Genomic DNA, 17,526 nt, shown 5'->3' with positions numbered 1-17,526 from the left:
CCAGGGGCATTCTACCTCCGAGCTACACCCCCTGCCCTGTTTTTTATATTTTATTTTTGAAACTTTTATTTTTTATTTTTGAAATCACTAAGTTGCAGAGGGCCTTACTAAGTAGCTGAGACTGTCCACAAACTGCAATTCTCTGGTCTCAGCCTCCTGAGTGCTGGGATTACAAGCATGTACCACCATGCCCGGCATTATAAATAATTTTTAAAGGAAACCCATTAGCTGGGCACACACTTGTAATGCCAGTACGTGAGAAGCTAAGACAAGAGGAGTGCAGGTTCGAAGCCAGCCTTAGCAACTTGGCAAGGCTCTCTGTAACTTAGACCCTGTTTCCAAATAAGAAATAAAATCGGGCTGGGCGTGTAGTTCAGAGGTAGACTGCCCCTGGGTTCAATTCCCAGTTCCACACACACACACACACACACAAAGGAAACCCATTAACCCTTTATGCTTCTCTGTAGATTAAGTAAGAATTATACACAGGCCTTCCTGAAGACTGTTTCCCAAAAGGGTCATGTAAAAGATTCTCCAAAGATCTGCCATCTAATTGCTATTGTTAAAACTTTTATGAGTTGATTTATAGTGTGCCATGACGAAGAAGTCGCCTTCATATTAGCTTTATTCCTCTCCCCTCCCTTCCCCTCCCCTCCCCTCCCCTCCCCTCCTCTCCCCTTCCCTCCCCTCCCCTCCCCTCCCCTCTTCTCCTCTCTTCTCCTCTCCTCTCCACTGTTCCCTTCCCTTCCCTCTTTCTTTCCCTCCCTCCCAGTCACTCTCTCTCTCTGTCTCTCAAAGATGCTAAGGAGCCACCTGCTCTACAGCCGTGCTCATGAGAGGAGGCTCTGAGACAGGGCAGCTCTACTTTTGACGGCAGCCATGGCAGTTGCCAGATCCTTACAGGTTCACGAGTCACCCTGAACTAGAGAGAACATACACATATCAGCTCCTACCAAGCATCACTTGTTGTTTAAGTTTACTTCTGACCAGTGGCAGCGACAGCTAGCGGTGACCTTTATCCCTCCAGGTACAGGGCTCCAGAAGTCCTCCTGAGGTCTACGAACTACAGCTCCCCCATCGACGTCTGGGCCGTAGGCTGCATCATGGCAGAGGTGTACACCCTCAGGCCGCTCTTCCCTGGGGCCAGTGAAATTGACACGATATTCAAAATCTGCCAAGTGCTGGGAACACCGAAAAAGGTAATGATGCGGAACAAAGGCCCCGTGGGCCAAAGCCAGCGGCTCCCTTTGCCCAGTGCTGTGCAGTCTTGGCAATGTTCTAGAAGATTCTAGCCTGTTCTAGAATCTTCCTCTCAACCTTGGCATCCTCCCTTGCCTCTCAGCAGTGATGTCTACTATGGCTCCTCTGCTTTCTCTCTACGTCATCTCCTCTCCTCTCCAGAGCATCTTGGTTCTCATGGCTATGACTTGCATCTATCCAGAAGTCTCACAAATGGAATCTGTAGCCCTCGCCTGCCTCCTTTATGACTTCACTCCCATATATTTACAACGCTGTCTCTCTCAGGGATTCTTCCCGATTCCCTCTCCATCACTCAAGCACAGCTCCCGAAGCAACTGGCTTTTCTCTTCCCACCCAACACGTGTCCTCCCTCCATCCATTGTCTGTGGTCCCATCTGGCACCCTGTTGGGAAACGGAGGCAGGACGGGTGCTGTTATCACTCACGTGGCTTTTGTCCTTTAAAGTGCTGACCTCACGGAACACGGTCACCCAGCTCATGGATGCCGAGGCTACCGTCTCAATTTTTCTGCCTTCTAGTTTCTTCCCTCCAGTGTCCCTTTCCACTTGTGGCCAGATTCATCCTCCTAAAGACAGCTGTGGTTACTCTCCCTGTCTCCTGACAGTTCCATCCTCTGCCCACTACCAACCCCTCGCATGCCTGTCCTCGTGCCTGACCTTCTGACCGTGTGCCCTGGAATTCCTGGCTTCTGTGCCCTGCGCGTGCGCCCTCTGTCTGAGTGACTGTCTCTTACGTGATCGGATCTTGATTTCCTCCCGAGGCCCCGGCTCATCCTCCTCTTCACTCTCTCCTGTCTCCTCTCCTTCCTCAGCCGTGTTCTGTGTGCACCTCCATTTCTCAGATCATAAACTCATTCAGAGCAAAGATCTGTGCCCAGGTCCCGGCACTGTTACTGTATGAAGTTACTGTACCAACGAGACCCTCAAATTTCTTTAAAAAGTCATTGAATGAATCCTTACTGTCCCCTCTTCAGGGTTTCCTGACCCCTGCTGGCATCTCTTCCTTTCCTGCATGTCTCTATCTGTGCTGTTCCATGGCCTTTGTCTTTTTTTTTTTTTTTTTTTTTTTTTTTACTCTGTGTTATTGTATTTTTAAATAAATGTCCTATTTTCTCTTTGAAGGGTAGTGATGTCCTTCAGGGCAGAATTCATGTTGGATTATTTTCGGATGTTCAACCGCACTAAGCATTCACGCAGGGACTAAATGAATGACATAAGATATATATAGTGCTCCTTGGCTTTGGGAAAAGGGAAAGGGGCAGTTATATCAGGATGTGTCTTACAAAACAGTAGTGTTGGGACTAGAAGGAACCTTAGAGACCAGTTGTCCAGCATTTCCCATCATTTGCCCCAGCATTTAGATTTAATGTATGAAAAAGTAGAACTTTTGAGACTGGGCAGAATAGTTTTCTGCTGGTCTCCTTAGCATGTATATGTTGAATCAAGTTAGAGATGTAATACTATATAAGATTTTGCAAATTTATTTGGCCAGGAACAAGATATTTTGTTTTATTTTGCCCATCCCCCCAAAGAAAATATATATCTTATTAACAGTTTCTAAAATCTGTCTCCTGGGATATACTTGGGGAAATTCTAATTTGGTCCAATCTTAAAATCTCAAGAGATAGACTATCTTATGTAAAGATTATAAAAGCAAGTTGATGGCAAATCCAGTATCTTTTCTACTTTTTCTCAAAGTTCATATTCCGTAGTGTCTTCATTAATCTCCTTATCAGCTTGGTCTCACCATACACACTGCCATTAGAGTGAATCTCAGCTGCTTAATACCGTAACTGCCTTTCCGTCATGCACTCGCGTGGTGGAATGCAAACTCAAGTCGCAGCAATGGCCTGGAAGAGGTTTTCTGTCTTTTCCTTCCTTCAGACCGACTGGCCCGAAGGCTACCAACTATCAAGTGCCATGAACTTCCGCTGGCCCCAGTGCATACCCAATAACCTGAAGACCCTGATTCCAAACGCCAGCAGCGAAGCGATCCAGCTTCTAAGAGACATGCTTCAGTGGGATCCCAAGAAACGGCCCACGGCCAGTCAGGTCTGCCTCCACTGGGCTTCAAAGTTCACTCCTAACTGAACGATTTCTCTAAGCCACATGCAGAAATATTCTACTTAATATTATGGGGGAAAGCCGGGCGTGGTGGCGCACGCTTGTAATGCCTGCGCTTGAGAGGCTGAGACAGGAGGATCGCGCAGCTGAGGATACTCAGCTTTAATACTTTATTAATACTCAATTAATACTCAATACTTTATTAATGAAGACTCAGATACTTAGTGAGGCTCTTAGCAACTTAGTGAGACCTTGTTTCCAAATAAAATATAACATAGGTCTGGGAGTATATCCCGGAGGTAGAAAGCCTCTGGGTTCCACCCTCAGTACCACACACACAATAATAATAATATTATGGGTGAAAAGAGTATTGAATACCACTTGTACTATATAAGGTCTAAGAACTTAAAATAGTTTGAAACTTAGAGTAGCTTAGGTTAAACTTTAAATAGCTACTTTGAAAATTAGCATATAATTTATATGATGAGATATATGTGGGAATAAGAATAAACAGGTAGTGCCGGATGTGGTGATGCCTGTCTCTAATCCCAGTACTTGGGAGGAGGATTGCAGATTCAAGGCTAGCCTCCATAACTTAGAGAGACCCTGTTTCAAAATTTAAAAAGATTAAAATAGGGCTGGGGGTGTAGCTCAGAGGTAGAATGCCCCTGGGTTCAATTGTTAGTGCACACATGAATAAACAGGCTTATCTGCCTGCCTCTGGAGAACGTTTTTAGCTATATTCTTTATGATTTAAGATTATATAGTAGTTTAATGATTATAAGCCAATTTTATTTTTTATTCTTTTTTTTTTCAGTACTGAGAATGGAACCCAGGGGCATTCTACCTCTGAGCTACACCCTCAGCCCTATTTTTTTTTAGTCCTTTTAATTTTGAAACAGGTTCTTACTGAGTTGAGAAAGGCCTCACTAAGTAGCTGAGGCTGTTTGCGAACCTCAATCCTCTGGTCTCCGCCTCCTGAGAGTGGGGATTACAAGCATGGGCCACCATGCCCGGCTCCCAGGCCTATTTTTTATTCTTTATTTTGAAACAGGATCTTACTGAGTTGCAGAGGGCCTCACTAAGTAGTTGAGGCTTGCCATGAACCTGTGATCCTTCTGTCTCTGCCTCCTAAATACTAGGATTACCGGCATGCACCACCATGCCTGGCTTGATGAACTGGTTTTTTAAAGAATGCACAAAAATACCTAAGATGACTACAAATAAGGCTTTTCAAATTCGATACCAGAGTCCAGGACCTCTACCACGGTACCCATATTATTTGCCTCTGTATCTTTATTTACATATAATCATTACATATATTTACAGCTGTGGCCTAGACTCATGAAGAAATATTGTTATTTTAAAACACTTCTGTTCAAGCCGGGCATGGTGGCGTACACTTGGAATCCCAGCATTTGGGAGGCTGAGACAGGAGGATCGTGGTTCGTGGCCAGCCTCAACTACTTTGTGAGGCCCTCTGCAACTTCAGTGAGACCCTGTTTAAAAAAAAAAAAAAATAGGGCTTATGGTGTAGCTTGGAGGTATGATGCCCCTGGGTTCCATCCCCAGCACTGCAAAAACAAACAAACAAAACAAAAACAAAAACAAAAAAACTTCTCTTCAAACATAATAGAATACAGGTAATATGTCCAAAAGAATTTTAAGGCCGGGTGTGATGGCGCACGCTTGTAATCCCTGCGCTTGGGAGGCGGAGACAGGAGGATCGCACATGTTTGAAGCCAGCCTCAGCTGGCTTAAGAGACTCTGTTTCCAAATAAAATATAAAAATAGGTCTGGGAGTGTAGCCCGGGGGTAGAAGGTCCTTGGGCTCCACCCCCAGCACCACCAAAAAAAAAAAAAAAAAAAATTTAAATCCCAACACTTCAAGATTTATCCCTCAGTTATCCAGAAAACTTGACTGTTCAAAACAACTGGCAAGTAAACCTTGCATTGGCAGAGAAAGTTTAACTATAGTATCCTTGGCATTCCTGGGATAAAAGCGTGTGCCTGTTTATTTTGTACCTGATAGGCAGGTTATAACCGGCAGGTTTATCCAAGGTGTTGCAACAAGTACATAATTTTATGGTGTCTTAGATGAGAAAAATCACAGGGGTATTTGCCAACTGAGGATGGTGTCTTCTAGTTGTGCTAGACTCTTCTCCTGACACCTCATTTGTCGTTCCAGGCACTTCGATATCCTTATTTCCAGATTGGACACCCACTGGGCAGCACCACACAGAGCCTTCAGGATTCAGGAAAACCCCAGAAGAACACCCTGGAGAAGGCGGGTCCAGGTCCTCACATCAAGCCCGTCCCTCCCGCCCAGCCCCCAGCCAAGCCACACACGCGTATTTCTTCCCGGCAGCATCAAGCCAGCCAGCACCCCCAGCGGCTCGTGTACCCCTGCAAAGCAGAGGCCCCCAGGACAGAGCACCCAAGCCACCCTCAGGAGGACAAGCCCAGCCCACTGCTTTTCCCGTCCCTGCACAACAAGAACTCTCAGGCGGTGAGTAGCAAGCAAACTTATTCCTACTATTACCCGTCTGACCACGTGGATTGTGTGAAATGTTTTCCTCTTCAGTGAGGAGGGTATGAATGGACCACACTGACCCTGGCAATCCCAGGCAGTGGCGAAGGGTCCCTGGATGAGCGCGCCATCGTGAGGTCAGCTGAGGGTCGTGGTGGTGAGCAGGACTCTGCAGCCAGTTGCTGGGGTCTCGCATCTCCTGAGCCCTAAGCAGTCTTCTGGCTTCCTTGCCCCTGATGACTTCAACCGAAAGATAGGAATAATCATAGTGAATACCTGATGAGACTGTTTTAGGGACTGAGTTAATACTTGAGAAGAGTTTAGCATAGTACGGGGCACAGGTTAAAACCTGGTAAGTGTTAGTCACTGCTCTTATTAATCCCGGCGGACTCAGTTTCCTCCTCATGAAGGGAAGGTCATAATGCTCGTGTTGCCCACCAGACAGGGTTGCTCATGAGGAACGAAGGTCACGATGCTCGTGGAGGTGTGTTGAAAGTAGATCGCTATTCATTTGTGTAGCTGCTGTCGGTCAGTGTTGTTAATGCTGAGCCGCTGACTGAGCACAGATTTCTCTTTTCTTGGGCTGGTTTTCAGAAGGAAACAAGGAGTGTTAGATTCAGCAGAATGGTAGCTTGACAGGCGTTGTCATTTACATTAGCTTTGTGATGCTGTGTGAAGACTCTGACTACCCAAAGAGGTGCTTTTTTTTTTTTTTTTTTTTTTTTTTTATCAAGGAGCACTCACCGAGCATGGGATCGCCCTGCATGCAGTGAGGATGCTGCCAGAGGTCAAGGGGCTGGTATCTCTAGCCTGTCCATTTCACCCAAAACCATGATTTGGAAGTCGCGTATTGGGTGATATCCTGTTGTAGCTAATTCTGTAGTTAAAAATTAGCCTCTGTCCTCATCTACTGAGAAGGCAAAGAAGGCGATTTATATTGTATTCCATGAAAGAGTGGGACTGCTGACAGGTTAGCAATAATCTCTTACACCTCCATTAGAAGAATAGACCGCATAGTAACTCTTTCAGGGATGAAGCCCGAAGGATAATTTAGTTTGTCAGAAGAATCTTAAGTTTTCTTTTTAATTTTATTTTAATTTTTAAAATTTTATTTATTTATTTATTTATTTATTTATTTATTCTCTGTGTGTGTGTGTGTGTGTGTGTGTGTGTGTGTGTGTGTGTGTTGTTCTTGTTGTTGTGTTAGTTATTGGGGATTGAATCCAGGGACATTCTACCTCTGAGCTACACTGCCCCCCCTGTCCTATTTTTACTGTTTTTTGTTTGGAAACAGGGTCTCACTAAGTTGTGGAGGACCTTGCTAAGTTACTGAGTCTGCTCTTTAACCTGCAATTCTCCTATCTCAATTTCTCAAGTATTGGGATTACAAGTGTTAGCCCCCAACACCTGGCTAATTTTTTTTTTTTTCAGTACTAGGGATTGATCCCAGGGTCATTCTACTTCTGAGATATATTCCAGCTCTGTTTTTTTTTTTTTAATTCTTTATTTTGAAACAGGGTCTCGCTAAGTTGCAGAGGGCCTCACTAAGTAGCTGAGGCTGGCCACAAACCTGCAATCCTCCTGCCTCAGCCTTCCAAATACTGGGATTAAAAGCGCGTACCACCACTTCTGGCAAGTTTCCTTTTTTAAAATCCTCCTTTTATGTAACTGAGTGTGCTCAGTGTATGGCAGCCACTGTAACGTGTGCAGGGTAGGTGAGACACAGGAGGTCTGGGAATGGTTTCCCATGAGTGCCCTTCCCAGGGAGCACTGGGTACTGGAGCATGTTGTACCTCAGGACCCCCTTTTCATAACAGAGGAGGTTCAGAATAGGAATTATTCATGGCTGAAATCCATTGACGCCAAGTATTGCTTTTCTCTCCCTTTTCCTTTCTACACAGAAAACCCTACCTGGCCTGGAACACAAAAACGCCGAGATCAAGCCAAAGAGCCGGAGAAGGTGGGGCCTTATTTCCAGGTCCACGAAGGACTCCGAGGATTGGGCCGACCTGGATGACCTGGACTTCAGTCCCTCCTCCCTCAGCAGGATCGACCTGAAAACCAAGAAGCGACAGAGCGAGGACACTCTCTGCAGGCGAGTGCTGCTTGTTCCCGAGCCAGCCTGAGCGGGCGGCAAGGCCTCTGGCTCTCCCTCTGACTCAAGCCCGCTTCTCTTGGTTCAGGTTCGAGAGCGTTCTGGACCTGAAGCCCCCGGAGCCCGGGGGCACGGGCAGCAGTGCTCCCACGCAGGCATCCTACCAGAGGCGAGACACCCCGACGCTGCGCTCGGCGGCCAAGCAGCACTACTTGCGCCACGCTCGATACTTGCCTGGTAACGTAAATGCCATTACCCCGATCGGTGGTAAGGAATCTTGTCATTGGCATCTCGGTTTTCACGAAGATTCTGTTTGGGGAGGCAGGTACTTTCAAATTGCGTCTCCTGCCTACTCAGCATACAGATGTAGGTAACACCCTGTCAGACCTCCAGTTGAAACTCTTCAAGCTTTAATGGGATACAGGACACCCACCCACCAGAGTATATCATTGACACGGAGCCCCTGCAGTGCTGCCCAGAAAGTGTGACTCAGCCCCAGCCGTGGTTTCTTGACTGGCAAATTCTCCTCATCCTGGCCTGGTGGAGAGCTTTAGAGGTGCTGCCTAGTTCTGGCCAGTTTCTCCCTCTTCTGAGGTTGGACCCCTTTTCTTATACCAAATTTCATACCTCAGGTGACTAGATACGGTAAAAACATGAGACCCAAGCTTCAGCAAATATTCCTATAAGATTTCCACCAATTCTGGCAGAGGCTGCTGTGCCCAGAGTGTAGCCAGAGAGGAGGCAATGTAGTAATAGAACAGGAAGCATCTTTGGGACCTTGTAAGACACTTGGATTTTATTTCACAAACAATGGGAAGCTCTTTAAGGAATTTGTTTATTTGTTTATTTACGGTATTGGGGATTGTACCCAGAGGCATTCTACCTCCAAATTATACCCCCAACCCTATTTTTATTTATTTATTTATTTATTTATTATTTATTTTTATTGTGATACTGGAGATGGAACCCGGGGACATTCTACCTCCAAGCTCTACCCCCAGCCCTATTTTTTATTTTTTATTTTGAAACAGGGCCTGACTGAGCTGCAAAGGGCCTCACTAAGTAGCTGAGGCTGGCTGTGATCCTCTTGTCTCAGCCTCCCGAATGCTGGGATTAGAAGCATGGGCCACCATGCCCCAGCTTTATTTTATTTTAAAACAGGATGTCAGTAGGTTGATGAGTCTTACTACTGCTGGGACTGTCCTTGAGCCTATAATCCTTCTATCTCAGCCTCCTAAGTACTGAGCCTAGGCTACCATGCCCCATGCCTGGCTTGATGATGTCTTTAGATAACCCTGTCTGGGTGGCTTCGAGGGTTTTAATTGAACAGTGGCGTGGGTTTACCTGCATCTGTGTGTTAAGTGGGTGAGACCTCAGCAAGCTGCTGCTGGTGAGGGAGATGAGTTTCTTCCAATGTATTAAATTCTTCACTGTCCGGCTGGGGATATGGCAAATCCTGCCCCACTTTAGCAGATTGATGCTGTGGTCTTAGACGACTGGCCTGACCATTCCTAGGATGACCTAGAAGAAGACTGGCCAGATGACAGATGTAGAAGGATCCGGGTGTATGGGCACTACAGCAACCACAAGCCAAGAGGAGCGGGAGAGAACTGGAGGGCTGCTGTTTCATTTGGGCTGCAGGGGAAGTAGGAGAAGGATAAAAGGGGAATTTGGGTTTTCGATTCAGAAAAATAACTGCAGTGCCAGACAGATAGATTTATTTATTTATTTGTTTGTTTATTTATTTATTTATTTATTTTGTGTTACTGGGGATGGAACCCAGGGGCATCCCACCTCCAAGCCACACCCCGAGCCCTATTTTTTATTCTTTATTTTGAAACAGGGTCTCACTGAGTTGCAAAGAACCTCACTAAGTAGCTGAGGTTGTCGGTGAACCATGATCCTCCTGTCTCAGCCTCCCGAATGCTGAGATTACAAGTGTGCACCTCCAAGCAGGGCTTAAGAAGGGCAGTTTAGAGGGGCGTGGTGGGTGGAGTCAGTCAAGGTCAAGGCAGCACTGGCCCCAGAGGCCTTGAATTCCAGGGACCAGAGTTGGGGGGCTGTAGGCATAGACCGAAGTCGTAGACCTGTGATGGTGAGGGTGCTCCAGGTCGGATGAGAGGGTGGACCTCACAGGACAGGCACAGAAAGAGGGGTGCACAGGACTCAGAGCTGGAGTGTGGGGTGGAGAAGGGGATGGTGAAGAACCGGGGCCAGTAACAGAAAGGAAGTGGGCTGGGAAGAGGGGAGATGAGGCAGGGCAGGCACAGGGAGGCCCAGGCAGTGCCAGACACTCAGGATGTGGAACAGATCGACTGCTAGATGTACGAGCGACCTCTCGCGGGCCACCCACAAGTGAGACCACAAACCACCCTCAAAGATGGTGTCTTCCCTGCGCCATCTGTCAGATAATGTCCTAATCAGATTTGCCTTGATGTTTGTACCATAGCTTTCTGACCAGTGGGGCTGTGTGTTAATTTTATCTGTGAAGTTTGGTACAAGATTAAATGTGTGTTTTGCATTTTTATAGACTTCATTGTGTTTAATTAAGGCATACAACGTGATGTTATGGGTTACATAGAGATAGTACAAAGTTTACTGAAGCGGCAAATTAACAGATCCATCTTATTTAGTTACTCTTATTTTATTATTATTATTATTATTATTATTATTAGTAGTAGTAGTAGTAGTAGTAGTAGTAGCAGCAGCAGCAGTAGTAATGGGAAGAATAATATACTCATTTAGCATGAGTCTCGTATCTAGTACAATTTTATTACCTCTGGTCCTCCTGTTGCACATCATACCCTTAGACCCCTTCATCCGATATGATCTGCTATTGTCTCCTCATTTCTTCTTTGGATGCCACCACTCCTGATAACTACTATTTTGTTATCTGTCTCTATATATGTATGGGCTTTTTGTTTTTGTTCAGAGTCTACATATAAGTGAGATCATGATATATATATGTGTGTGTGTGTGTGTGTGTGTGTGTGTGTGTGGCCCGTTTCACTTAGTATAATGTCCTCTAGGCTCATCCACATTCTAGCTAATGGCAAGATCGCATTCTTAGCCAGGCATGGTGGTGCACGCTTGTAATCCCCGCGCTTGGGAGGCTGAGACAGGAGGATCGCGCAGGTTCGAAGCCAGCCTCAGCTACTTAGTGAGGCTCTCAGCAACTTAGTGAGACCCTGTTTCCAAATAAAGTATAAAAAATAGGTCTGGGAGTATAGCCTGAAGGTAGAAAGCCTCTGGGTTCCACCCCAGTACCACCAAAAAAAATATAAAAAATCGCATTCTTTATTGAGGCTGAATAATATTCCATTGTATGTTATTACCACAGGGGTTTAAAAAATTTATTTGTCATATTTTGCATTCTAAACCCATTTCTTCTCTATTAGGAATAAATATAAGAAATGGCATGCTCCCAAATTCAGGCAAAGACTTTATTCCATCTAATCCGTGGTCCAGTTCTGGTTTGTCTGGGAAATCTTCAGGGACGGTGTCAGTCATCAGCAAAATAAATTCAGGTGAGTAATGACTGTTAACTCCAAAATGACAAAAAGTACCTTCCCCGGCTGCTACGAGGTGGCCCCAGAGAGAGGTGGAGAGGCCCTCCAGGGAGGAGGACACAGGGCTCTCTTCCAGTCCTGGCCTCTCTCCTTGGCTGTGGGCCCTGAGGCCGGGGAAATAGCACAGGTTCTGCCTTCAGGGATAGTATGGAGTGCAGCAAAGTCTTCCCTGGCTCAAGGGGAAACCAGAAATCATGTTGCAGACTCACCAAGCCCAGCCTCTGAGTCCCTGAGCGCTGCCTTCCAAGGCAGGTGTGGAGTTGAGCTGCCTGGCCGGTCGATGACCCAACCTTGGGCCAGGGCATTGAATCCCTTCCAGTTGGAGGGTGGGCAGGCCGCAGAGCCCTCTTGCTTTTTATTGAAGAAGTCCTAATTAGCCCGTGGCCGGCAGACCTGTTCTCGTGATGTTTCTCTCACAGAGGCAGCCCTGCTGGCTGCTGCCAGGTAAATTCCTGGCCTCTGCGCTCCCACCAGGGTTCATTTATTCTAAGGTACATACTCACAAGAAGAGATCATCTATCAGTACCACATACTCACCATCCAGCTTAAGAAGGCAAACCTTGCCATTACCCAAAGCCCAGTGTCTTGGCCTCGCCCACCCCTGGGCCCCGCCCCAGCCTCATCTGCGTGTTTAATATTTCCTTGTATTTTTAAAAATATGTATGAAATTCACAGTATGATTTTGCATGTTTTCAAGTTTATATGAACATAATCCTGCATTGCCACTTCATTTTAATAAATATGTATGTAGCAATCATATATATATTCTTAAAGGATATGCAATATATGCTATATATATAAAGCTGTATATATGTAAGATATATATGTAAGATAATATATGTGTGTGTGTGTATACATACATATATATATATATATATATATATATATATATATATATATATATGCTGGGATGGGGTTGAGGGGTAGGAGAGGCCTGGACACTGGGCTTTATGTGTATTCACAAAATTTGACTTTTTAAACTAGGTGGTGAATATGTGGGTATTGATACATATACATATATATATATATATGCGCAATATATAATATATATAATATATGTGAATATATATATATATATATATATATGCGCAATATATAAGCCGGATGAGGTGGCATACGTCTGTAATCCCAGTACTTGGGAGGCTGAGACTGGAGGATTTTCAGATTAAAAGCCAGCTTTAGCAACTTAGCAAGACCCAGTTTCAAAATAAAATGGGCTAGCTGACCGTGGTGGTGCAAACTTGTAATCCCAGCATTCTGGAGGTGGAGACAGGAGGATGGTGGTTCGCAGACAGCCTCAGCTACTTAGTGAGGCCCTCCACAACTTAGTGAGACCCTGTTTCAAAATAAAGAATTAAAAAAAGGGCAGGGGGTGTATGTAGCTCAGAGGTCATATGCCCCTAGGTTCCATCCCCAGACCCGCAAAAAAAGGCGGGGGGGGGGGCTAGGTTGTAGCTCAGAGGTCAGATGCCCTGAGTTCAATCCCCAGCACCAAAAACAAAACAAAACAAAAAAACCATTATTTACTTTTACTAGACCATTATTTAATCCTTCTTGACAGACATATAAGTTGCTTACAATCTTTTGCTGCTGTGAAATGAACAATATTTCGATCGTGCACATATGTGAAGGTTTCTTATATGTGGTACAATTAGCAATTTAGGTTAAGGGTGCACTCATCTTTGGCTTTGCTGGTATTGCCCAGTTGCTCCTAGCGGAGCACGGGACTAGCACTTAACCCTTGAGGCGACTTGGTACTACCAAGACTAAAAATTGTGCTGATCTGATGGATGGATATGAAATGGTATCTTATTGTCCTTAAAGTTTGCATGTGTTGTTTACTAATGGCATTCATTATCTTTTCTTGTCTTGTTGTTGGGATTGAATTCAGGGGCATTCTACCTCCGAGCTTCACCCCCCTCCCCAGCACAATTTTTTATTTTGATTTTGAAACAGGGTCTCGCTAGGTTGGTGAGAGGCTCACTGCTTGCTGAGGCTGTCCTGGAACCTGAGATCCTCCTGTCTAGGTTTCCAAATACTGGGATTAAAGGTGTGTGCCACCGTGCCCAGCTTCTTGTCTTTCTTGATTCTACATTTTTTTTCCTAGTGTCACCTAACGTTTCAAGTCCTTCCTGTTTTTCTTCCTATTTTTTATTCACCGACTTGCACGATGTGCTCCAGTTGGCTGGTCCAGCTCCTCACAGCATCCCAGACCACTTGCCCACTCTGTCCTAAGCAGCTGCTGAGAACTTTCCGTGTGATAAAGAAAGAAATTATACCACCTATTACTCTTCTTCATGGATGCAACTTTTGTTTATCTAGTGCCCAGTAGTAATATTTCTCAGTATTCACTGTATACCTTTCAGCCTTAATAATAAGCACATCAGTTAGTATTAACTGTATTAACTGATTGTGTGCTATATACAAGTCACAACATTAACCTCCTCCCAGAATACACAGGTGGGTAGTGTATAGTGCCTGCACTCAAGACACCCTTAAGTGGAAGTCACATAAACAGAGAATGCATTTGATATTTCTATTAGTGCTTAATCTCCCTCATTATTCACAAGAATATTTAGTGTATAATTTTAAGTAATTAAGAAAACCTGTGCTGGGCATAGTGGCACATGCCTATAATCCCAGTACGTGGGAAGTTGAGACAGAAGGATCACAGGTTCCAGGACAGCCTCAGCAAGTAGTGAGATTCTCATAAACCTGGTGAGACCCTATGTCAAAATAAAAATAAAATAGGGCTGTGGGTGTAGTTTAGAGGTAGAATGCCCCTGGGTTCAATCCCCAGTAACACACACACACACACACACACACACACACACACATACACACACACCCTGTGTGTTGATATCTAAGAGAATGATTAAATGAATTATGTTTAACCATATTTTAGAATTAATATACACTGACATGGAAGGATATTTTATATCATGGAATGGGAAAAAAGCAAACTTCAGAACAGGCTAAATTTTACAAAAATAAAGTATCAAAGATCTTTTGTGTTGTTGTTTATTCCGATAGGAGGAATTGAACAGGGGGCACTCTACCACTGAGCTACATCCCCAGCCCTTTCTGGTTTTTGAGACAGGACTTTGCTAAGTTGTCCAGACTGGCCTCAAACTTAGGCCTGTAGCTGGGATTACAGGCATTCACCACCACAACCTGGTTTTAAACATCCTCATTAATTTGACAAGCAAACCCACTTTGGTTGCTGTCTACTGGAATAACACTGTCTCTGTCACTGTAGCATGGTAGAATACTCTACTCAGAATTTACTATTTTTCACCATCATTTTTTTGCCCTAAGTGTAAAAGCTTAATTCTTCCTTGTTCTGCAGACTTTAGCTTGGTTGGCATCATGCAGATGAATCTTTGTAATAATAAGCTTTTGTCTTTGCGCATTAGTTGGTTCCGGCTCTACCAGTTCTAGTGGACTGACTGGAAGCTATATCCCTTCCTTCCTGAAAAAAGAAATCGGTTCTGCTTTGCAGAGGGTGCACCTGGCACCTATTCCAGATCCTCCCCCTGGTGAGTTCCGTTTCAAATTATTCCTGAATTGATTCACCAAATAGTTACTGAACAGCTGGCTTGCGTCCAGCAAGGTCTAGGCCGGGATCCATGAGGCAGGACTCCTTGCCCTGGGGCAGCTTGCTCTCTTGCAGGCCATGAGTGAGTTGAATACTCAGACCGTTGGTAGTCAGTCGCTCCTGAGTGCTAAGGGGAGAACTGAGCAGGCGGGAAGTAGGGGTTGTGGGGGTAGGAGTGTGGGGTGCAGATTGTAATTTTAGCCAGAGAAGCCAAGGAAGAGCTCACTGCAAAGGAGTCGATGAAGAGAGCTGGGGGAGGCGAAGGAGCAAGCAAACATATGGGTGCGGTGGCTGCAGACACAGCTTCCTTCGGTGCGCAGTCTTCCAGACAGGCCGTGCCTGGCAAACTCAAGGAGGAGCAGGAGGAGACAGAAGCCCAAGGGTATGAGGCCCCACAGCAGGCTGCTGCCAGCAGGTGAAAAAGCCAAGGAGTAAGGTGATCTGAAAGCCATCTTCAGTGTCCATGACCAGGGGCAAGGTGGGAGCTGGAGCTGGAGCCCAAACGATGCTAACATAGGTCAAAAATGATACCAGTAAGCCGGGCGTGATGGCGCACGCTTGTAATCCCAGTAATTTGGGAGGCTGAGACAGGAGGATCATGGTCATGGCCAGCCTTAGCTATTTAGCGAGGCCCTTTGCAACGCAGTGAGATCCTGTTTGAAAATCAAAAATAAAAAGTAGGGCTGGAAGTGTAGCTTGGAAGTAGAATGCCCCTGGGTTCCATCCCCAGTATCGCAAACAAACAAAAACAAACAAAAAATTGACACCAGTATCTTTGGCCTGACAAGTCTTAGCCACTGGGTTCTCCTTCACTAAGAAAGGGAAGACGAGAAATGCTCCCCTGAACGTCCCGGTTTCTGGCTGTACTTCTGGTGCCATGTTACCCAGGCCAGCCTTTCTCTCCCATGGCAGGTTATTCTTCTCTGAAGGCTGTGAGACCTCATCCCGGGCGACCTTTCTTCCACACCCAGCCTAGAAGCACTCCAGGGTTGATGCCTCGGCCTCCGGCCGCCCAGCCAGTGCACGGTCGGACAGACTGGGCTTCCAAGTACCCGTCTCGGCGATGACATCTCCGCGATGAGGCTCTGCGTAGGGGAGAGGCAACACTGTCCCCGCCCGCAGGTGTTCCTCCTACCTGCAAGAAACACAGCGGATGGGAAGGCGAACCAACACTTCAGAGTTGTTCTTCTGAACTGAGACATTTCAATATTCTTTTTTAAGGGTTGTCGTTTTGTTTTGTTGGTCTTTTTTTTTTTTTTTTTTTTACTATTGATTTGAATGCAATATCCTTTTTTGTACAAAATTATTTTATTCTAAAACTGGGTCCCATTATTTTCTTAAACAACAGCATTTTGTATATATGGATTATGTTTTAGCATTTTATACAGTTGACTTTGTAATGAACTTTTTAAAGATTGAGTGATTTTTTCCTTTGGGGTTCCAGATAATATTTTATACAGATTTTGAAAAAAAAATGTAATAATATTGATGCAGTATTGCAACAGGGTGCAATTTAAGGCCATGTGATAAAGGGTTGTTTACTCAATCTGCGGAGTACCGAGAAGTGATTACATTTGAAATGTGGCTTGGCAGGTACTTCTGGCTTTCTTTGAAGGGGGTCCTCTGCTTTCTTTTCTTTTCTTTTTTTTTTTTTTCCTTCAGTACAAGAGATTGAACCCAGGGGCATACCTGAGCTATCCCCCCCCCAGCCCTTTTTTTTTGGTTTGAAACAGATTATTGCTAAATTGCTGACGCTGGCCTCAAATCTGTGATCCTCCTGTCTCCACTTCCGAAACACTGGGATTACAGGTGTGCACCACCATGCCCGGACTCAGCTTCTCTCTCTCTCTCTCTCTCTCTCTCTCTCTCTCTCTCTCTCTCTCTCTCTCTCTCTCTCTCTCTGGAACTGGGGTTTTAAAACAGTGTCTCACTGGGCTAATGAGAGTCTCACTATTTACTGAGGCTGTCCCAAACCTGCAGTCCTCCCGTCTCAGCCTCCCATGTGCTGGTATTAAAAGTGTACACCTGGCTTCAGCTTTTCTTTGATTTGATTTTTTTTTTTTTGATACCGCTGTGCTATTCTAAAAAGGTTTGTTATATAATTTGCTGTTTTATTTTGTTTCCCAAAGCAAAGAACTCTATATAGATATTTTTTTAATCTTTACAACACCTTCAATGTGGGAAACTAAATTAATTCACACTAAACTGTCATGTTCTATTTTCTTCCATTCTTAAATCAGATTGTACCTGTAAAGGGGAAGTCTTTCATATCAAAAGATTCACAACATAAAGGTTAACATAGTTAATCAAATATCCCTGTCAAGATGCATAACCAAAAAATAAAGAAATAAAAGGTTTCAAGCCACACAATTTTGTAGGTTGTAATAACCAGGGTAGAATTTTGTATTCATC

General features: G+C 45.0%; 1 protein-coding gene across 2 annotated transcripts in view; it reads left to right on the top strand.

The window, feature by feature from the left end:
* CILK1 (ciliogenesis associated kinase 1) overlaps window positions 1-16,181 on the top strand; it is a gene marked incomplete at both ends in the record, with an annotated part of 39,821 nt that extends 23,640 nt beyond the window's left edge. The window contains 8 exons of one of the 2 annotated variants that reach the window (XM_080700323.1): window positions 1,028-1,199; window positions 3,143-3,310; window positions 5,511-5,831; window positions 7,754-7,947; window positions 8,036-8,184; window positions 11,346-11,474; window positions 14,933-15,055; window positions 16,027-16,181. In XM_080700323.1, coding sequence (XP_080556449.1) covers window positions 1,028-1,199; window positions 3,143-3,310; window positions 5,511-5,831; window positions 7,754-7,947; window positions 8,036-8,184; window positions 11,346-11,474; window positions 14,933-15,055; window positions 16,027-16,181 — 1,411 coding nt within the window. Of the gene's footprint in view, window positions 1-1,027; window positions 1,200-3,142; window positions 3,311-5,510; window positions 5,877-7,753; window positions 7,948-8,035; window positions 8,185-11,345; window positions 11,475-14,932; window positions 15,056-16,026 lie in introns of both variants that reach the window. The other variant, XM_080700322.1, reaches the window with a different exon arrangement.
* Between the last annotated feature and the right edge of the window lie 1,345 nt (window positions 16,182-17,526).

The sequence above is a fragment of the Muscardinus avellanarius genome, assembly GCF_963383645.1.
Source record: "Muscardinus avellanarius genome assembly, chromosome: 8".
In the NCBI taxonomy this organism is placed as follows: domain Eukaryota; kingdom Metazoa; phylum Chordata; class Mammalia; order Rodentia; family Gliridae; genus Muscardinus; species Muscardinus avellanarius.
Note: the sequence above shows the minus strand (reverse complement) of the source record. Positions and strands in the feature narration are given on the sequence as shown.